Source organism: Indicator indicator, chromosome 26, assembly GCF_027791375.1.
Source record: "Indicator indicator isolate 239-I01 chromosome 26, UM_Iind_1.1, whole genome shotgun sequence".
In the NCBI taxonomy this organism is placed as follows: Eukaryota; Metazoa; Chordata; class Aves; order Piciformes; family Indicatoridae; genus Indicator; species Indicator indicator.
In genome coordinates this window covers 3,401,243-3,423,571 of record NC_072035.1, presented here as the reverse complement: position 1 = coordinate 3,423,571, position 22,329 = coordinate 3,401,243, and the positions used below count along the sequence as shown (strand labels likewise).

Below are 22,329 nucleotides of genomic sequence, written 5' to 3'. Positions count from 1 at the left end.
TAAGGCTGCAGCTGCTTTTTTGGCCAAAAGAGAAAGATGAAAATAGAACAAACCCAAAACATGAAAAGGAGAGTGGCCGGCTGCTGCTGCTGCTCCTTTGAGTCTTCACAGTGCTCCTTAGCTTCATGGCTGGCTGAGTGGATGGCTCTTTAGTTTTAATTAATTTTACTTTACACTGAAATTTCATAGGTTGTTCCACCAACTCCAGATACCTTCTTAACGTTTGAGTGTCTAGCAGGGCTGACAGGAGTCCCCTGGGAACTTGATGTTGAACCCAACCTGGTTATTCCTTTTGGCTGTCCATTTATTTTACTGTGAGGTGTCTTCAACTGTATATCATCCCTGCATCAAAAGAAATAGCAAAAGATGCAATGTTAGTGGCCAAAGCATGACAGCAGAATGGCTTCATTCAGAAGAAACAATTCTTCTTGTTCCTCTGAGTCCCACTGTTGCAAAATATTCAAGCATGGGAGCAACCTGGTTGAAGCCAATAAACTTGAAGAAAAGCCACTGAAATGAGAGAATTCATTTGGCCATGAGGTTACTGGATCAGACCCCAGTAAAGCTGTTCATTTAATTATTTGCTTAAATGCTTTGTTAAATCAAACTAATTGCATGAGCATTTGTAGGATGCGGGAGGGTTTAACTGCCACCACTGCTGACCTTAAGCCAAACTGTGTCTTACAATTAGAAATAACATACTCAGACGAAACCACTTTTCAGTTAAATATCCAGTTACAATGATGTTGGTCATCTCTAAAAGACATAAGAGAAGTGAAGCGTGAGGCTTCTTTATGACAGAAGACACAAAGTGAATGAAGTCAGGAAGCACTCTAGGATGCCTGTAATTAAAGACCATATTCCAGATGGAGTCTTTAATTTCCTTTCTTATGACCTGCTGCCAGGGAGCAGGACTACAGGCTTTCCTCAAAAGATCTTTTAAATCTAGGCCACTACACACTCATTCCCAAAACTCACAAATTAATTAGATAAAAGCCTACCAAGGAACTTGGGGATGTTGTGGGAGTGGCAGCACGAGCTGGGTCTCCCTCATGAAATCAGGCAAAAAGGAGTTGGAGAGTCTTAGGGGAAAGGGAAAGTCATTTGTAGTGTCACAGATAGAGAAAATGCACTAGGTTTACAAAGCACAGAGTGCCTGTGGGAGGGTTTACTTCAGCAGGTGAAAGACTTCAAGTTTATTAAGCTATTTATTAATCTAGGTACCTGACTTCAGGAATGTCAATAAAAAGATTCTCTGCCATGGTGTCTGCAACTTTAACATCTGATGGGATCTGTAGCTATTCTAATAACTAGACCACTTTTACCAAACACTGTGTTTTTCATTACTTCAAAGAGCTGGACTGCAGTGAATTTACAGGATCTACATTTTTAACCAGTACAATGTAAAAGCAGTGGCACCAAAAGACTGATAACATAACCAAGAAGCTGAGATTAAGAACAGGCAAACAGCTTTTCATATTAACATCTTTCCTACAGCAGCAGCTGACACACCCAGGTCTCAGAGGGTAGAGAGACAGAAGAATGCCCACAGATTTTGTGTCACTGAAACAGACTTGTTGCTTTAATACATGGGAAAAGTTAAAAATGGCTGTCTGCCTCCTAGAAGTTAGATCTCCCACCAGTAGACAAATAGTCTTAACAACTACAATTCACTTGTCAACATTGAGGAAAATCTTGCTGGCACTGAACTTCAAAAGATCTCCCACATTTCAGGATCTTTCCCAAAAGTGTTGGATAATGCTGGAGTGAGAAACCTGGGACCTTAACCAGAGGACAGCATAATGCAGTAAATGCCAGATGCAAACAAAACTTAAGATATTTCTGATGAGCCCTCCAGGCCCCAACTTGGCTGAAACACTGCATCCTCGGTGGGATCATGTACCTCTTCTCAGACTTTTCAAGCCCTAAAATCTCCAGAAGGAAAGAAAAAGAAAGATAAATGCATGCAGAGGCTGCAGCTGAGGATCTTGCTCAGACACCACCTATTCAGGCTCTCAGCACAGCAAATCCTCTCTCCCCATCTTTCTCTCAAAAAAAGAAAGAGGCAGCAAGGCCATAAGGTAATGCCGAGATGTCTGTGCTTTTGTCCCCCGTCCAGTACCGTGGGACACTCAACACAGCTGAACACATAGCCCTTTATGCCAAGCACAGCCTCCAGGTCTGGCCTCAGCCTGTTTCCATTAATGCAGAGTATGTTTGCATGTGCTGTGATCCCAGCTTTGCTTCTGTGTCCAAGCAATGGCTGAGTCCAGCCTCCCTTTAGGCTGCAAACTAAACCAGCTCCACCCTTTAGTGAGTAAGAGGAGGGATAATCTGCCCCATAGCTTGCAAATAATTATCCACTTCAGCTAAGACACTACATCCCTGTGACTTTTACAGCTCAATTAACCACCTACAGTTCAAATTCCAGCAAACATGCAAACATTTTGTCATGATGAGGCTGCTCTAAGGGTGTTGCAGAACCAAAGAGCACCCATGAACCTTCCACCCTCGCTAGCCTCCAGCAAACATAAAATGAGCGTCATGCCTCCAGCAAAGTGCTCTGCACTTGCTTGCAAACATTGACTTTGCTGAGCAGCACCTCGAGCAGAGTACCTACCTTTGTGCTCCCACTGACTGCACCTCTGTAATTTCCACAGTGTTTACAAACGAGACAGCCTTCGGGCCTCCGTAAGAGGGTGACCTAGGCATCCCTGTGGGGGATGATGGGACCTGGTGGCCTGGGGACTTGTAGGAACCATTGCTCACCCTGCCCTGCAGTGCTTGATGAGACTGGACATTATTATTGGCTAAATCAGCTTGCAGAGAGGTTGTGGAAGTCCTTGGTGCTCTTGTCATCGCACTTGAGAGTGAAGACACTGAGGACTGCAGAATAGGGTTCCTTGTGCTAAAAGTGGCAGCAGCCATCAGATTGTCTCTAGATCCATATCTCATTGCCATGCTGCGTGGGTCTTCAGACAGTGTGCTGACTTGCTGAAGGCTGTAAGAGCTAGGGGTGTCATAGACACCTGAGTCTGCAAACACTGAGTCAGGGTGTGAGTGGAGGAGCTTCTCCCTCTCTTCCATCTCTTTCCTCTCCTGGATGGATGCCATAATGGTTTTGGAAAGGTTATCATAGCGAACTGGGGAGGGGTCTCGCTGATGTGGAGCTGGCCCCCCCAGCACGGGGCTGAAGCTCTGTGGTGGCTGGCGCTGCAGCTCGCTCCCTCGCAGGTGGCACATTTTGGCTGACAAATAGGGGGAGTGGTACCCGACGGAGCTGACTGCAGAATGGGCGATGCACTTCCTCCCCGAGGGTGACATGGGGTTTAGCAAACTGTCATACGAAAGACTCCCGTTTCTGTTTGACAGGGAATTGGGAGAAAAGATGCTCTTGTAAGGGGTGGAAGCTGCCCCTTCAGACTTTATTGGATGAAGGGGCACTTTTTCTGTCCCTCTCCTGCCAGCAGATTTGAGGCTCAGGGATCGTGAATTGATGGCAAAGGAATCTATCTGGAGCGGGGAAGACTGATAGGTCTTATGGAGAGAGCTCTTCCGGTAGCTGGGGATGTCCAGGCTGGGTTCGGATTGGTAATCAAGGCTCCCGCCATCCTCCTCTATCAGAGCCCCTTGACTGTGTCCCTCCTGCATGGTGATCTAAAACAGAGGTGAATATGAGAAAGAGAAGCCAATGATGTGTAACAACAGGTTTTCTCTCAATGGTGAGCGCACAAGAAGGAAAGAGCTGGAGTTCTTCTCTCAGACTGCCAGCCCAGCTATGACATAGGTTTGTTATAAGGAATCTCCTAACTCCTGTCTAGCATATGAGTAAGCACCTCAGAAGCAAGGAGGAGTTATTCTTAAGTGCTAAATAATATTGACAGTAACAGTTATGTCAATACATGGACTGAAAACACAGAATGAGAGACCTTCTAAACTAAGACTCAAGTCTCAGTCAAGGTAAATCAGATTGTAATCTGATAATGCTGCCCTTGGAAAAAGCACTTTGAATCTTCTACAAATAGCTTTTGAGTTGAGGGATGTCTGGTTTTGCATGCTGAGTCAGAAATCCTTTAGGCTTCATTTCAACACACTGGGGACCAGCACACTCTTACCCACTTTACTCAGAGCTATGAGTACTCAATAATCCTGAGTTTCTGGTCATAGGTCTTTGAAATTAACCACCTAAGCTTAATTAAAGCCAAATGGCTCCTTCCCACCACTTAAACATCAAAATGAAGCCATTTTCTCCTTTTTCTTGCCTGTGTAGGAGAGAGTGACCACATCAGAGAAGGAAACGCAGGCCATAACATATTTATGTGCATTGAAAACAGATAGAACTTGACTTTGGTTTACTCTATGAAAGATGGCTTACAGTTCTGTTCACTTAAAATGCCATTCTGTGCTAAACATACCATTTTTGCTGTTATTTTTAAGGAAGAGTTTGCCATGCTGCACAATAAGTTTGCTACATTGGTTCTGCAGAGAAAGATTTATTATCAGCTACATCTTTAATCAGAAATGCTGTCAACGCAGTTTGCTCTGTATCTAATTTCTTTTAAAGGAAAATTACCCACCCCTCCCCCCAAAAAAAAGCCTAGCTGGCAAAATTATGTTTTATTTTGTATTTTCTTCAAGGTTTTTTGTTTGTTTGTTTTGTTTCTTTTCAATTCTTCAGCTAAAAATAGGGAAATACGCAAAACAGCTCACTATTTTCTAGAGCAATGTGCTAAATTTGGCCTTCTCTGGAAAACGGAGACCAAGTGACAGCCTGTAAAGGAGAAGGAGAGAGCAATGACGTAGCTTGTAAGTATATTTGTGCTACTTATCTTTGTGCCACAACACAGCTTTCACTGCTTAGATGTAGAATTACATTGATAGGCTGAAGAACTGGTACAGAAGAGGCCACATGATATTCCTCTCCCTCTGCACTTTTCACTTAGGTATGGCTTGGCAAACAAAGACATGCTACCCTGACAGCTTGCCAAGTGAACTCATTTCTATAATATTCCCACCTGACTACTAGAAATCTGTGATTACTACAAAACTGAACAAGTCTGCATAAAAAAACACATTATGCACACTAGTCAGCCTATAGTAACAGCATCTCTTTTAGGTTGGGATGGAAACAGCAGTCTCAGAGTGAAGATGCTGTACCTTGTTATCATTTCATTGCACTGCCCATTCTGCTGGCCTAATCAGAACCTATCCTGTATCAATATTGCACCCATGGATATATCCTGAAGGAATAAAACAAGCCTCCCTTCCACAGCTCTATGACTTTTGGCATCACGACCCAAAATACTGTTGCTACACAGCTCAAAATTGCTATCTGATGCCTGTAAATATAGTATTTTTAATTAGATATCAAGCCATTTTTCATGTGATAGAGTGAAGATGATAGGGCATTACGCTTTTGGAATTCAGTAAACACACTGTTGTTCTTAGCCAATCTTTTCTTCACTAAATGGACAAATCCAGACAACAGTATTTACAATTCTTGTAGTCAGACTAAAGCCCAAACTTGGTGGTAGCTGGAATTTCATCCTCTATCACTATCTTCTAAATGAGAAGGATACTAGAAATGTTTTCTTTACCATTTAAGGAACATTCTGTCCTATCCCAGTGTTGCTGCAGTCAATTACAGAATAACAGAATAGATCTGGTAGGAAGATACCCTGAAGATCATCCAGTCAAACCTTCAACCCAGTACTTAAGGGTCAGTTATATATATCTCAACCATATTTTCCTTCCCTTACTTCTATCACCCAATTCTCGTTATTGCAGGACCTGATGAAATTTATTGTGCAAATTCACTGTGTGTGATACCTGTGTTTTAAGGGTAACTCCACTGCTGTGTGAAGACTTGGATACTCATTGCAAATATACAAGTCAGATCAGTGATTTTCAAACTGCTGTTCTCAGGTCCCAGGGAGCCAAGGAATATTTGCAACAAATCCATGAGAAATAAATGAGAAAAATAAGCCTATTACCAGTCGGTTTAGATTTGCACTCTGCTTCCAAATGAAGCAGTGTAAATTATTGCAAAACTCCTGAGAAAAATAGGAAACAGTCAGATTCCAGAGTAAGTCTCTCTAATTGCTAAGACCTCAGTTTTCCAGACAGGAAGAAATGATGCCAAGTGTTGGAAAGCTGTTTTTTTCCTATGTAACCCAAGTGCACTGAGAAGGTGCTAAGGAAGGTCAAACGTGAGGACTCTTCCATTAATTTTAACTAAAATATCTCTTGGGATGCTTTAAAGTTCTTTCTGTTTACAAGCTGCCATCTTAAGGAATCACTGAGCATGTTGTCTGTTGGCTGAAGGGGCTGATCCAGGAAAGCACTAAGCATGCCCAGCTCCATCTGAAGTGAATGCAAGTTGGCATCTACGTCAGGAGAAGCCAATGGGAGGTGACACTTCTCAGCATCTCAGGATCAGGCTAAGACACTGGTAAAGCAGCAGTGCACGCCTGTCAGCAGGACAGATGTGTCAGGCTCAACAGCAGAAAGCTGCAAAAGCAGACATGTTTTCATAAGGAGCACAGTGCAAATATACACTGTCACACAACAATGCCAAGGGTTGTCATTTACTTTTACTCTCTGACATTTACTAGAGCCCAGTGGTGACTCTATCCTCAGCTCCATGTTGCCCATTGTTAGCTGGGAGCAGATTCTCCCAGGCTGACTCACCTGCTCAGCTGTAGCATGGTAGTGGACTTTGGGATTGTTGCTGAAAGCCGGTCGATACTTGTACATGGCAGGTGTAGGAGGGCTGATGAGTTTGGGTGAAAGGCCACCTTCTGTAAAAGAAAGAAAGGAAGAAAAAAAAAGGATTTCCTATTAAAATGTGTGGCCAGAGATCTGTCATGCCTAATTTCTTACTATCCATGGTCCTCTGCAAACAGCTGTTCTGGAAAGAGTAAAACTTGCAGTAGTTTTGTGCAGAATCCTGCCAAAATCAATGAGGTCCCTGTGGAAATAACAGAACACTGCTGCCAGATCAGCAATCTCAAGAGAAAAAACCAAGGTATAACGGACTCAGTGGGGTGGCATTTCGGTGAGCAGTAATTTTGTCATCATTTGAAATATTAGATATTTGAGCTGAATTCAGCTGCAAGTTTTGTCTGGAAAAAAAAAGTTTTTATAATCACATCAAAGCTCTAATTTTGCATTTCTGTTAATTCTGTTTGTAATGCCTAATTATTTCTTGTTAATACTTCTGATTCCTCAGTTCAAACTGAAATTTTTCATTTTATAATTGATCAAAAATTTAAGAAAGGGTTTAAAAGGGTTTTAAAATGTAGTGAAACAGATACGAACTCTCCAATCTGTGCTTGAATTAACCACTTCAAGCTGACTTTTCTCTCCCTTTCCTGCTGTTTTTTCCCCCCTCACTCAGAATAATTTTCCTATAAATAGAAAAATCCCTTTCACCCAGATGCCATTACTGTTTTGAAAGAATACCAGAACCCTTTTTAAGAGGCTGGAATCTGTTCTTATTAATAAAACACCAACCAGGCAACTATACCTTCGCTCGTTCCCAGTTGCCCTTTTAGTTCAGAGTACTTGCTTGGATCTCCTTTGGGTGGTAGAGGTGGTTGCACTTCCATACTTTTATCCTCCAGACCTTCCAGGCTAATTTTAGACTGAAAATGACGAAAGAATCAGTCAGCTTGGTTAAATAACAGGCATGTGTCAGAGTGCTGGCTGTACCACAGAACAAGAGCTACCTATACCTATAATGACAAACATGATTAAGCATCCACTGGACACAAGGACTGTGTAAAATTAGCATTGTCATAACAAGTCCGAAGAATTTTAAATGCTCTAGCCTAGTCTACCTGGCATGCTAAATAACATCATCATCATGCTAATTAATTTGCAGTAGAAGACAATGGTGAGTTTTAGCATTTTTTTCAGCAACTTTCCAGGCAGCTCTCAGCAAGTAGCTACCCAAAGAGTGTGACAAGCAACTCCCTAGAAAAATCTTATGAGGTGGCTTCTTTTGCATCCACTGCTTTTTATGTGACTGAACGAATCCTGCTCTCTATTTCATGCCAAGAGAAACTGAAAAAAGAAGAGAGAACTCAGCTTCTGAGCCAATATTTATTTCACTGGACTCCAAGCTTTCCTGCAGTCTGGAAGCTCAAAACCTTCTTAGAAGCAGAACAGCTGACCCGGTGGTACAAGGATCCTCACACAGTGTAAGGTTTGTTAAAGTTAATTTGAACACCAAGAAGTGGCAACTCTTGCAAAGACTATCACAAGGAACAGCCACCTACTGTGAAGCTGGATCAAGAGTGCTGTTACTGAACCTGGGTCACTTTCAGAGGATGAAGCACATGACAAGGACTCGACCTCTATCATCTCCAAGAAATGCATAACCTCAAAGAGATTTTAGATTACGAAGTAATTTCCGCACTTGCTAATGCTCAGTCCATGCTCTTCAAAAGCAGCACTTGAAAGCTACCTCACCTTGCTCCGGTTGAGGTTGGCTTGGATCCCATTGTCACTGATCTTCACTGTGATCTGTCGCTCAGATAAATCAGGTCTGAGGAAAGGAGGCTTCACACTCACAACTTGCTTTTTCTTGGGCTCAACTACGTACCTGGTTAATTGTTCAACAGTCATTAAAATAAACAATAACCTGAGAACAAGGCATAGACAACATGAAAATCTTCCTGCTTCCAGGCCATGATTAAAAAATGTGAGAATCTAGGTAAGCAAACTCCATTTATTTCAATGGATGTAATCGTTACAAAGCAGTAAAAAGACCAATGTGGATTTCAGTGAGCCAAAGGAGAGGATGTGTTATAAAACCCAAGCAATACTTGAAGCACTGAGGGACAAGAGCACAGATCACTTGAAGAAAGCAAGAGGCTTGCCACCAATGGAAGCCACACTTAGTTAACATGAAACAGCCTCCCTGTGGTGAAAGATGGTGACTGGGGGAGTAAGACCCAGCACATGGGAAGTTAACATGCAGAAGATGTTGTGCTGTCAGTTCTAGCTTACAACACCGTGACGTGTTTCTGTAGCATGTGTAGAGTGTTCAAATAAATGGAGGTAAAAGAAGGAGCAACAAATCTAAAGGGAAATGACTGACTTGAGCAACCTGGTCTAGTGGAAGGTGCCCCTACCCATTGCAGGGAGGCTGGAACTAGATGATTTTTCATGTCCCTTCCAACCCACACCATTCTGTGGTTCCATGATTTGATGGCTTCAGATATCTAATTTTTCCCAGTGGCCTAGAGTTCTGTACATGCAATTGGGGAGTGGCTGCACAATGAATAAATGTCAATACATACACAAACTTTTTCTGGTTTATCTAGGGAATAGGACACTCTAGTAGTGATGCCTCAGTGCCTTTCAATATACAGAACAATACGAACAGCTCTTCACAAAGCAGACATTCTACCTGCTGAAACTCTGAAAACAGCTATGATGATAGTACTCACACCCTTCTCTTAACAGCAGTGTCTCCCAACTTCTAGTATCTGTTTCTCTTTTAGTATCTTGACCTGATTTTCATGTTTTGCTAAGTTTGAGAAGCAGGTTTTCTGGTATCTTTACTTTTAAAACAAATCTTATAGAACTTATCTGTTGCATAGTGAAGGGAGTGGGGAAAAGGCAAATAATAGTGTCAGGGTCTGGAGTTGCTCAATACCCTGAAAAGGCTCAAATAAGTCTTCTTTCAGTACAATTATTAACATGTTTGCAGGCTGGTCAGCTTATACTCCATCTGATCAATTGCAATAAAATCCTCATTTCAAAACGTGAAACAATAAATCCTTTTCCCCCAAAATAGAAAGCCATAAATAAAATCCCAAGCTCCATGATGTAGATCTCATTGCAAATCTGTTTTATGATAATGAAAGTGCCAGTGAAATTGAAAACCACAGCAGCCTTAAATTAGATTTAAGGACAAGGGCTGACTTTCAATTCCTTCCTTTTCTCCAGCAGACTAGAGAGTACCTGGACACTGACTGTACAGTGCAGAAAGTCATGTGGGGAATATGATAGCATATGGAAACCTAGCTTGCTACTGAAATCCACTGGATAAACAAGTTGGCAAAGAGAAGGGCATCAGGTCCTGATATAATTTGACATGCTCATCCCAAATCAACACCTCTGGGATGAGGCTTATGAATTACATAAAGACAGCAACCGCTTGGACAGGTTACAGTCATGCAACAGTGAAGCAGCACAGCTATCACAGAGCTGCTTTGACAAATGCTCTACTTTACTCCCTGCTGTTTCACCCATGGTGTTTCACTTGTGAGGCCAGCTAAGCACTTCTTCTTCTTCTGTCCCAACAACCACACTACATCCCCCATTCCCAGTCAAGAGCCTGTCTCTTACCTGGGAGCCAAGGGGCTGCAGAGCACATGTTCCACGTTTCCACAGCATCCTCGGGTGAAAGGATTCACTCCTCCACGGAATTTGCCTGTCACCTGCAAATGTATTGAGGACAGTGCTCAAAGCTCTGGTTATAGAAAAGTCATCATCAACCCTAAGAAAGCCAAGAACAAGCACGCTTTGCTCTGACCCTACTGTCCTTCCCAAACTGGCTGTTTTTCTTTGAATGCTGCACCACTTCTCTCCTGCTGTAACTCACCACCTCCATCAGCTGTTTAAGGCTAGCAGATGCACCAGCTAAAGAGCCCTTCCCAGAAGAGCAGTGAACTCAACGTGCCTAGCTTTCAAAGCTAACAGCTTCACCTTTCCATGTTGCTTCCGCATTAGATTTGTGCCTGCTGTCAGCCTGTTTTGGTCCTTTCATTCCCCTGTAACTTCCACTCTGCCTTGGCAAGTCCCTCCCAAACAAACAAGAAAGTCAATTCGACCTTGTGATGTTGGATAAGAGCAACATTTCCTCTCTCTCAGCATCCCATCCCTAGTGGCAATCAGTCTGAACCACTGCCTTATGTGGGAAGGTGCCAGGAACTCCCATGTGATTATGATGTTTGCTTGGAAATGAGCTAGTTTAATAAAAGCCAAGCCTCATTAGGCTGGTGGGATCCATTCAAAGCTTCATAAGCATTAAAAAGGGTTTATACTCTACAGGCAGATACTTGAAAGTAACCATATGGGGATAAACACAAAGAAAGCCAGAGATTAATAGTGATTGCCATTAAAAGCATCAGTGTCACTGTTTGCAAAGTAATGCAGTTTCAGTAATGCAGTTTCATCAACTCCTAATTCTGATGTATCAACAAGCTTACAGAGTACCAGAAATACTTTAATTACTGGCACATAAAATAACAACCGTTAAATGATTATGCAATACATTATATTGGCCTCTTTGACATAACATAAAACTTTAAAAGGACAAGAGAGAAATGCTGGAAGTTCTGAGTGTTAGAAGAGTAACCTGATGACAAAAACATGGGCTTGGGACAACTGGCACATCTGCATTCAATACTGGGTTTAAGCTGACTTGTGCCAGATGCTGGCAAAGCACTTCACATCTCTATGCCCATTTTCTCAAACACAGTATGAAAATAAAATTTCTCAAACTCCCAGATTACATTACTAATTATATCAGTTTTGTTTCCAAAAGAGTTTGAAATCCACTGATAGAAAGCACTCAGAAGGAAGGGTATTTATTTACTCTGTTCAGAAACTAAAAATACCAGGCTATGAGCAGATGTTGAGTTATTTTGATTCCATAAAAGACTTCCAGAGGCATTCAGAAAGCTCACAAACATCAAAACTCAGCCATTATGCATTCCTAAATCACAGTCTGCCTACTATGAATGCTTAAAACCTACAAACTCTGGAACGAATACCAAAAATAAACAGTAAAACACCAAAAATGTCTGTACCACTGGCCTATAAAATGTACTGAGAAAAAAGGACAAGCGTGGCTGAGCATGTTGTAGCTGAAAAGCTGACAGCAGGCAACTAACAGTGTGAGAGAAGAGAATCAATACTTAGACTGCAGGAGAAAAGTGAATGTTTTAAAACAGCAGCAGAACCATGGGCAGATCTCATATGCATCACTCCTGGTCTAGTGCTCTAGTTACTTAGATATTGCTCCTTTGAAAAGGAGCTGAAAGCTGGGAATATCCATCCTCCAGTCATGGATAGGCAGTACATATGACTAAAGAGAAATTAACACCAGGTTATATTTAATTTTCATTAAATGGCATGGGACAATGAATTAATCTCAAGTGGTGTGGTAGCTCAGGAAACCAAACCAAGCCAGGATGCATTTTCCAATAGTTATTTCAACCCCCTAAATGAGCAGAGACACAAACATAAGACACTATATTTTATGGCCTTTTTTTTTTTCTCCATTTAAATTTGTCCTTCCTCCTCAGCCTAAAATTTTCATGGGCAGTTTTCATCCACGATTTGGGCTATGAGACTGAAATGCCCTGGGTTTCATGCTACTATGGTTAGCAACATCAAATCTAACACTTGGCCAAAATCAGTTTTAAAATGAAGAGCTGCTGATTCGAAGTAGGACACCAAAAGCATTTAAAGATCTAAAGCTATGGTAAGCCTGCTTTGTTCAAAGGCCATGTTAGGCAACAATTCAGGATGACTTCAGATTCTTTCCTTATGTAAACCTCCCACACTATTCTGAAGAAAAGTTTTTATTGCCTCCTGAGGAATAGGAGACAATCTCATCCCAGTTGACAAAGGCCTGGCCTCACAAATGTCTTCAGCTCTAACAGTTTGCACAGCAGCCAAGCAAGCTCCCCAGAGAGGTTGTGGAGTCTCCTTCTCTGGAGACTTTCAAGACCCATCTGGATGTATTCCTGTATGACCTGTGCTAGATTCTATGATCCTGCTCTGGCAGGGGGGTTGGACTTGATGATCTTCAGAGGTTGCTTCCAACCCCTAACATCCTGTGATAAGCATGAAGTCATCACCCTGCAGGTAAGACACAATAGCACACTGCTCAGCGTGAGCTAGAGAGTGCCCAGAGATGCAAGAGCAGTGAAAACACATTTGGAAAAAAAGAAAAAAAAAAAAAAAAAGAGAAAAAAGAAAAAAAAAGAAGTGAAAAAAGTGCAAAGGTGTGAGGGGCACTTTGGAGGTGTGAAAGGGTAAAGCACTGGAATGCACACAATTCATTAGCCTTGGGAAGAAAGGTGAAAATGCTGTGTGCAGCTGACTGGCACAATGAGTGACCCAATGAGAAGCTTTCTAAGGGTGCTGCCCCTTACAATCAGGGGCATGCTGTTGATCCCATGACTAGATCTCCAGCACTCACATCATGCCAGTGATATGCACATGCAGATAGGCGTGGATTGCTCACACAAGGGCTGTGGATGGCGTACATTTGAGTAACTGCAGAGGAAGGAAAGTTTTACAGGCTTTTTGGCACAAGATGTCATGCTGGCACTTGGTTTGAAGAAGCAAAACAAGTCAGGTCCAATAGGCTCTCTGTGTGCGTGTGCACATATGCATGAGCAGAAGAGAGACAAAGAGAGTGAGACAAAGAGCTAGCTCAGTCAGACCTTATTATGTGCAGTGTGGGTTAGCTGGGGGAGTTCAAAATACCAGGAGACAGGGCAAGAGCATGATTTAATCTTTTCCTTTCTTTCCATTTCATGGTTTGTTCAGTCTGACTCATAAAGTTTGAACTTCTGGGGTTGACAGTACTCATCACACAAAACCTATTTCAAGGCCACAAGTAGATTTTTAATGGTAAATAAACCTGGGATGATCCTTTGTGGTTAGAAGGGGGAAATATTTGCTTGTAGTGCATTCAACAAAAAAAAAAATCTGAAAATAAAAAGCTAGGCAATCTTCCTACCTCTTCACAAGAGCTGCAGTAAGAGTGTTACCGCTAAGATTTGGATCACTTTTTGCTTTACCCAAGGTGACTTGCCAACTTTCCTTCCCAACTCAACATCCTAGCCACAAAACCAGAGAAGAGATTGCTCCTTACCTGTTCATTCGTTGTGCGCCCTCGGGCCACTAGAACAATATGGAAGCCAGTGAGCCCAATGACTGGAATAAAGAATAAGCCAGCCACACACATGACAGCCATTCTGTACCCAGGAGTTAAAGAAACTGGGATGAGCAAAAGGAAAAAGAGGCTATGAAGAAGAGGGAAATGAAAAGGAGAAAAAAAACCACCACATTTACACATCTTTTAAATACTTCCAGGGATGATGACTCCACCACTTCCCTGGGCAGCCTGTTGCAAGGCTTGACAGCTCTTTCTCTGAAGAAATTTTCCCACTAGTTCCAGGAGGGCAAATCTTCAGATTCATCCTTTCACATTTTCCTCAAGGCCACCTTGAGTCTTGGAAGACCAAAAAGAAGGATACGTAATGGTAGTGTGAGCTGCTCCCAGCTTCTCCATATGGTTCAGCACGAAGATGAGCCCAAAGGTGAATACTCCAACCATGTGCGTGCTTAAGGACAGCAAGAAGAGAAAGAAATAGCGGTAGTTCCTCCGTCCTATGCAATTGTTGACCCATGGGCAGTGATGGTCAAAATCCTGGTAAAGAAAGGGAGAGATAGGGAACAATATCCAAATGGGGAGAAGAACTATTTTCTGAAGAGGTAAATCTGAAACACTGTCATGGAAGATTACATCAGGATAGTTCTGCAGCTGTACAACATGCTAGGCTCTATAAGGCTCTTGGAAGGTTTCCATACCTATGGATGGAGAGGTACTTCAGGCTATTTATCTGCTAGCAGCAGAAGCACTAATTTTTATCATCCTTAGCATGAGGAGTCAGTTGCAATGACAGAGCAATAACCTGCAACCTTTTGAAGATGCTATACTGCAGCAGAATTCTCTGCCACACGTTGATGTATTTATAGGTAGCTGAATGAGTCCATTTTCAACAAGGGACATCACAAAAGATATTTCTTTACCAAGCAGGTCCCCAAAGAAAAGCAACAGCTGGTTAAGACACAGGGAAAGTTCTCCACAACTTCATTAATAGTTATGAACCCAAATATAACTATTTGTCTCAATCAAAAGCTCAAAGGCCCTCATCAAGTGAGATCCCTTGTAGTAGGAGATTTAATAATGAGGGCAAGCCACAGACACCTTTCAAGGCCTTTCCACAGTTTTGCAAAGCAGGTAAATCCACTGTATTCAATGGGATTATTCTTGACACGAAAAGATCAGATGCAAGAAATAAACCCTTCCAACCCCTGACACTCTGTCATTCTTTGATTTCTGTATTAACTGTTCTGTAGAACAGATCATAGAATCCTGAAAGGTGAGGGTTGCAAAGGACTTCTAAAGAGTCCAGCAAATTAATTGTTTATTCTTCGCTTTGTGTTAATACTATTCTTAAATGTTCCTCAATGAGGACAAAGGGGAGGTTGTATTTGTCAGCTTTTCACAATGTATTCACCAAAAATCTACAAAATACAAGAAAATGGCTTAGAACTTTCTCAGAGCACACTAGAAAAGTGATGGGAGCAATTTAATAATCATTTCAGGCTGTATGTGAAATGATGACACAGCGTATCCATCATGCAAACCTAGTTGTATGCAGCCCAAAAGATCTATGGATTATAAAACTATTTAAGTTCCCACTGCAAACACTTCAGTGAAGAAAACAAATCTGACTGCTTTTGTCACAGATTCATTTTTGTGTCCCTCTAGTCATAGTAGCTTTAGGTTATAACTTTGATTTCTGTGAGTGTTGTCAGCTTTTGTAATTTGTTAACTTTCATCAAATTAGCTGAGAAGTTTTAAACTTGTTGGAAGAATTTTTATTGCACATTCTAGACTGAAAGTGAGAAGATGTGAACTACAACCCTGAATGAGTTCTACATGGAACAGCCAGTAGATTTGCTCCCATGACGGTCTCCAAGCTCTTCTAGAATAGACAGGTGAGTGGGAAATAAGCACCGGGAGAATCAACAGAGCATGCCATTTAAGATCACAACTTATTGATTCAAAAGTCATTAATGCTTTTTGCCTATATTCCTCCACAGCAATCATAATATCATTGGACAAGCAGAGCTTCTTACCTGCCCACCAGAATAGCAAGGAACATGCAACTGTTCTGACCATAATTAAAACTTCTGGAGAGCTAGGCAGAGTCACCTAGTGTTCTGCTATTTTATTTAGGATACTTTTGGATTCTCTCCCATTTTCATTGCTGCTGCAGAACTGACTCCCTTGGAGGCCTTATGACAGCATGAAATTGCAAGTATTTATATCAGTGAGTTTTGAGCAATCTTTTTTTGAGAATACTTCATTTGTTGAAAATGAATTTTCATGCTGAGTCACTGGGGAGAGCAGAAGAAAGACATTCCATGGGACAACAGAGAATTTACCAGCATCTAAACAATCCTCACAGTCTAGAATTAGTGAAAATATCTCTGTTTTTAACCAGAAATATACATCTCAGGTTTGCTACCAAAAATCTAACTCTATTCAAAAATTCACAGTAGTCTAAAAAATGGTATGGATATTCCCCTCTACCTAGGCACCTTAGCAGCTCCTTATTCTCTATCTTCTCCGAGGCCTTCCACAACAGGACAGCCTTGTTCTATTTATCAGTAGTTTCTAGGCACAGCACAGCTTCCAGATGATTGTAACTTAGATATATATTGCCCTGAAGGACAGAATGACTGACACAAGACAAATCCAAGCAACCTTTCTCTCACACATAACTGTGCTGCCTGGTTTGGGACCATTCCCTTCCTTATAGCAAAGAGGATTAGGACAAAGACAGTGTATGCAGCATTCCAGCTGACTCTGGTATTTTTTCCCTTTCTGGTCAGTAATTCCTTTCATTTTAATGGCACAGCTGAATATATTTTAGACATATTAAAGATTTCATCTTTCTAGTGGGAAAAAAAAAACGGACTTTGCAGTAGAAATGATCCTTTAGAAGTGGAATTTTTTAGCTCAGCAATAAAAAATCTCCCCTGGCAATATGCTGCTGTGGATACAGCACTCTGTACTTACAAGTCTGGGAGATGTTTACAGCCCCAAAGGACATCTTATTGTTTGGGGGTTATTTTTCAGAACTCCCATGTGCCTCAACCAAGACCCCAGGGCTACCAAAAGCCATGGAAGTCCCATATTTCAGAGTGACCATGTGGTCATGCATGGGTTCATACTTTGAGTTAGGGTGTTGAAACAAACATAGGGTTCTTCTACTGAGTGGAGAATCACTTGCTGAATTCCGACTTTGGCTTTCCTAAAGCTCACACACCGTTCTAGCTTCTCTGCTTGTCCACTAATGTAGGCACCAGTTTGTTTCAAATTAAATTATGAGCTCTAGGCTCACACATAATAAGCTACAATGGCTCACCTTGAATGTCCAATCTCTTGAACTCTGCCTCTGCCTCAACTCTTCCATTCACCACAATCTTTTGACAACACAATCCCTTATCTACTTCAAGGAAGACATAGCCAGCATGGTACACTTTTAGTTCAATTTTCACTGGCAACAGAGCTGACATCACGGTATTGCAGTACATTAGAGGTTGGAAGGGACCTCCAGAGATCATCGAGTCTAACCCCCCTGCCAGAGCAGGATCACTTAGGGGAGTCCGCACAGGAATGCATCCAGGTGGGTTTTGAAAGTCTCCAGAGAAGGAGACTCCACAACCTCTCTGGTCAGCCTGTTCCAGGGCTCTGTCACCCTCACTGTAAAGAAGTTTTTCCTCATGTTGAGGTAAAATCTTCTATGTTCAAGCTTGAACCTCTTGTTTCTCACCTTACTACTGTGCACCACCATAAAAAGCTTGGCCCCTTTCACTTGACACCCACCCCTCAGATATTTATACACATTGATGAGATCCCCTCTTCTCTAGACTAAATAGCCCCAGGGATCTCAGTCTCTCTTCATAGGGGAGATGCTCAAGTCCCCTGGTCATCAAACATTATTGCACATGTAACTTACATCGTACGTCGGGGCTGGACTCAACGATCTTCGGAGGTCCCTTCCAACCCCTAACATCCTGTGATAACTGAGGGCTGTCCTTCAAACGGTACTAATTATTAGAAATCAATCAACAAGGCTGCAGCTGGGAACTTGCAAGAACTGAAATAGTGGGGGAAGCCCCAAACTGCGTGTTGCCAGTAGTATCTGCCACCCCTCAGTGAGGCAAAGCCAAGAGATCGTGGCCTCCGCAGCAGCGTTACCTCGACACAGTTGTCACAGACGCTGCAGTGGGAGCAGCGCGGTGGGCGGTAGAAGTGGCAGGTGGCACACCATTTCATCCGTACTTGGATGCCTTTAATCTCCACGTTCTTGTAGAGTGGAGCTCGGAAGTCATCATCCTTATCTTCATCTTCATCTGCTGCTCAATGCAAAACTGGAAGTTAGTGGAAATAACAGAGGCTAAAGATGAAAGAGCTAACCCGGGCAGCGCCTGGGGTACAGGGGAACTGCACGTGCTCTTGGGCTTGACAGAGAAATAACAGAGTGGTGGAAGTGATGGACTGTCAGAACAGGTTGTCTGGACTGCACAACACTTCAGTGACCAAGGCTCATTTTAGCACCTCCCATACTCCTATGCTGTGCAGTCTTACTCATCAGCCCCTGGACAAACAGAGGTGCTTACCTTAGCCAGCATTCACAACCCAAATGAATGAGGTGAGATGCAGACTAGATTCCAAGAGGGGATGGACATCACCCAGGCCTTTGTTGTGAGAAGTTCTGCTGTGTGCATTTGGGATTAATTCAATGCTAGCCTACCAGTGCATAAAGTGAAATAGATTACATCAACAAATATTAGAAGGCTGTGCTAGCTCAAACCTCAGAAACCAACCCAGATGACCCTAAGTTCAGCACTTTAGTGCCAGCTCAGGATCATTCTGAAGCTCTGCTGCTCCAGGAAGTCTGATGCCACAGTGAGATATACCATTCTGAACCAATTTGTATGCCCATGAGAAGTCCTTGCATCAATGCTTACTTGCTTATAGCATACCCCATGCTCACCCAGCATACCCAGAATGCTCTTTCTTTAGCAGTGAGACATAAATGGGAGGATCTCACCTCTCTCAAAGAAAGCACGGTCTACTGCTCTGAGCACAGGATTCAGAGTCAGGAAGTCCTGTATTCTAATTTTCTCACTCTGTGGCCCTTAGCTACTTGCTTAGCCTCTCTATGCCACTAGATAAGGATGCAATATCACAGTCACCTTATTAGGGACAACACAGAGGGCAGATGGTTTATCATCTCAGCTAAGCACTGCCCTGTTTAAGAAAAGAGGCCATTTAAAAATAAGTGCACAAAATAGAAGGCTGCCTATAACAGAAAAATATATATTGTGAAGGGAAAAAAAAAAAAAAGAGAATGGCATTCATGAAAGTTCATCTTTTATTCTAGATTCCTATGTTCTTTATTTGTTTCCTTGTGCCAGAGAAAATCTAAGAAGTTCACATGTCTTTAACACCTCATTAAGCATTATAGCACAGCTGGCATTGGCTGCCTGGCTCCAAATTAGGGGAAATTTGATAATATTTTCCCAACGGGGCATCAATCACTGTCGCTTAGTTCTGTATTAAATCTTCCCTCGATGTGCTATCATGATCCAATTTCCACTGACTTCAGAGGGATTTTTCTCCTTTCACTTAGATGAGCTTGGGAGCTGGCTCAGCTGCAGTATTTACCTTGCAGGATTAAGCGTCTGTGCATGGAAGCAGAGTGCTGTGCTGGCACCATTCTCTACAACTTGCCTTCATAACTAGTCGGTGGGACTCTGACTAGCTCTTAGTAAGAGCTAGACTCTAAATCCCTTAGGCACTTTTATAAATACAATCTGCAGGTTCTTCAGTGCTATTATAAACTAGCCCATGCTGGCCATGTGGGCATAGGAAAACAAGACACTAGAACAGTCAAACCATTTAAAGCTCTTGTAAAATCCTGACTGTGTAGACAAAAAGTCTGTACATTGTATATATTTACTTATGCAGAAACATGCCAGTCTGGCAGAATTGACACACATTTGAAGAGTTTCTGTAAAATAGATTCACATCAAAAATATTGGAAGACAGTTTGCAGTTGGCACCTATTCAGCAACAAATGTTGTCAGTCTCAACCCAGACTCTAAATCTCATTTCTCAGGGTACCCCCAACGTCAGTCATTTGATATTTCCTTTCCTTCTCATTCATTTTAGTGTTTAAATGGCAACCCACTCACACAGAGCAAATCCTGATTCATACCAGAAATATTAATAAAGCCAACAAATGTTAAAAATCACTCGAAAACGAGTAAAGGATCTGGGAGTTTGATTCAGGCCCTGTTCAACAACACACAAATGAGCTTGGTTTGCTTCCCCCTGTAGTCCCAAGTTCTATCTGCCAGAGATCCTGTAAGCTCCTACATTTATTTCCAGCTTTCAGTGATCCTAGCTGAAGAACACATTGGCAGAGGAATGGATCTGACTACAGAGTTTCTAATACTCTGACCCACTGACACAGGGCAGCCAAGTCTTATATTTGTATAACAGATCTTGTGGGTTTTGGTGGCTTCCTTACAGGAATCATTCAATTTCATTAGAATCTCAGCTTTTGTGCTGTTTATTTGTTGTTTTGGTTTTGAAATAACTTTGTAACTGTCAGAAATCTGCTAAGGTGCTTGAAAACTAAGAAGATTAGACTTCATTTCAGTAACAGAAAGCAAATAGATCCATTGTATGTTCATTTTAAATCACTCCTACCATTTTTGAACCCCTTGCACTGGCAGCTCTGCGGGTGGCGTGGGGTGGTGATAGCTTTTTTCACATGCACACTTGTGATCTGCAATAACATCTGCTCCTCTTTCCTCCCAGCACTGGTATTTATAGTCTTTTCCATCTTTTCTCTTCCTTATCAGTTTGCTTCCTTCACATATCTAAACTCCTACTCCACCACTTTCTTCCAGGATGGCTTCCATCCCTTTTCTCATCCTTTCCTCACTTCCATTGCTCCCAGCCTCTTCCAGACCAAGCACATGCACAGCATGGAGATAAAAGGCCTAGGTCACAAATAAAGAGAAAGAGACAGAAGAGCTGTAGGAACTCCTCCTCTTCCTGCACTGCTCTTGATTCCCTTCTGTTAAGGGGCATGGGAAGGGAAAGAAGGTGATGAAAAAGTTCCATTTGATCTCCCTGTGTATTTCTCCTTTAAAAGCAAAGTCCAAAACAAAGAACTAGCTTGCAAAATGAAGAGAATCTTGAACAAATGACTGAATCTTGCCTTCACCTTAGTTTGCCTTTGCACACAATTACTTCCCTAACTGCAGTGCTGCAACACTGAACAGGGATTCAAAAGCTTCAGCTGAAAGGAATGGCAGACAGCTGCTCATTATTAGATGCTGCTACCTGGAGGAACCTGGCACTTGCTGTTCAGGGAAGCCAGCAGGACGGGTGCCTTGCTCTTGTCAGGTAGCAATTCAAAACAGATATTGAATTCAGTGAACAGAGATGAGGCAGCACAGCTTGCAGAGAGCACAGATCTATCGGTTTAGCAAGACTGCCTAGAGCAGTCTCTGCTGCAAACTGCATGTGATTAATTATTGGAAGATGGATAAAATGAGGTGATAATTCTCTCATTAGGATGTGTTAAAAGAGATAGCTGCACTGTGGTTCCCACTGCAAAAGCTGAGCGATCTTTATCTTATTTAATCAGCTGTGAATCAGTACTAATTTAAGCAGGCATAGCTTTCTAAATGTAGACATTTTTAGACACTCTATGGCAAGCCTTAATCATTATCTTTTTAGTATTCAATGCCTTTGTATTTGTTTTAAGGCTTTTTTGGAAGGTCTGCTTTTGATGAAGCTGTTTCAGAAAGTTCAGCTTCTCCCCTGTTGTGAAGACAGTGACTTAAATCCAGTGTGCCAGCATGAGACAGGGCATGGCAATTGAAATCACATCAGTCAGGAGAGCTACTCCAGGAGAACCATTGTATGCAAGCCTGTGCCCTCGACTGCCAGTTTGAGCAAGTGCAAGGACAAGTGACACCTCGTAGCTCAAAAGAGAGATGGAGGGTATCCAGCCTTTCACTACCATCTCACCTCTACTGCCACCTGAGTATAGTAAATAAGTAAAGAACACCCATAAGAAAGAACACCAGAAAAAAGAGATTAGTCAGCAAACAATCTATTTGGATACCTGCCACCTCCTTTGGCTTGGGTTTTCAGATTCCGCCCCACCCCCCACCCCCCCGCCAACCGTCCCATTCTCTGTTACCTCTTGGAAAAACTCCAGGGTCCATGAAAGTTGCCATGCTGAAGTTTGCCAGTACAAACAAGAACACGAGCCCATTGTACACTGGGATGGCTGGCGAGATGGCTTTTGTCAACCACGGGCACCTGTGGAGAGAAAAAGTTACAGGTAAGGGCCCTTTCAGCTGCAACATGTAGTTTCTTCCCATTCTCCATCACATAGC

General features: G+C 42.3%; 1 protein-coding gene across 1 annotated transcript; it reads right to left on the bottom strand.

Moving 5' to 3' along the window:
- Positions 1-170: 170 nt before the first annotated feature.
- On the bottom strand, positions 171-22,314 carry ZDHHC8 (zinc finger DHHC-type palmitoyltransferase 8). Its single transcript, XM_054392778.1, has 10 exons — positions 22,131-22,314; positions 18,098-18,255; positions 14,295-14,467; positions 13,910-14,012; positions 10,363-10,454; positions 8,476-8,608; positions 7,529-7,646; positions 6,691-6,800; positions 2,621-3,657; positions 171-342 (listed from the first exon to the last, which is right to left on the bottom strand). The coding sequence occupies exons 1-10, from the start codon at positions 22,312-22,314 to the stop codon at positions 171-173; spliced, it is 2,280 nt and encodes a 759-aa protein (XP_054248753.1).
- Between the last annotated feature and the right edge of the window lie 15 nt (positions 22,315-22,329).

What these genes read in the sequence shown, in the direction of transcription:
- ZDHHC8 (XM_054392778.1), bottom strand. Translation starts at nt 22,314, where the DNA reads ATGGGAAGAAACTACATGTTGCAGCTGAAAGGGCCCTTACCTGTAACT. An exon ending in TCTGTGACAACTGTGTCGAG is followed by an intron (nt 14,468 to 18,097) that starts GTAACGCTGCTG and finishes TTTCTTTACCAG; the next exon opens with GATTTTGACCATCACTGCCC. An exon ending in TGCAGCCCCTTGGCTCCCAG is followed by an intron (nt 8,609 to 10,362) that starts GTAAGAGACAGG and finishes ACAATTAACCAG; the next exon opens with GTACGTAGTTGAGCCCAAGA.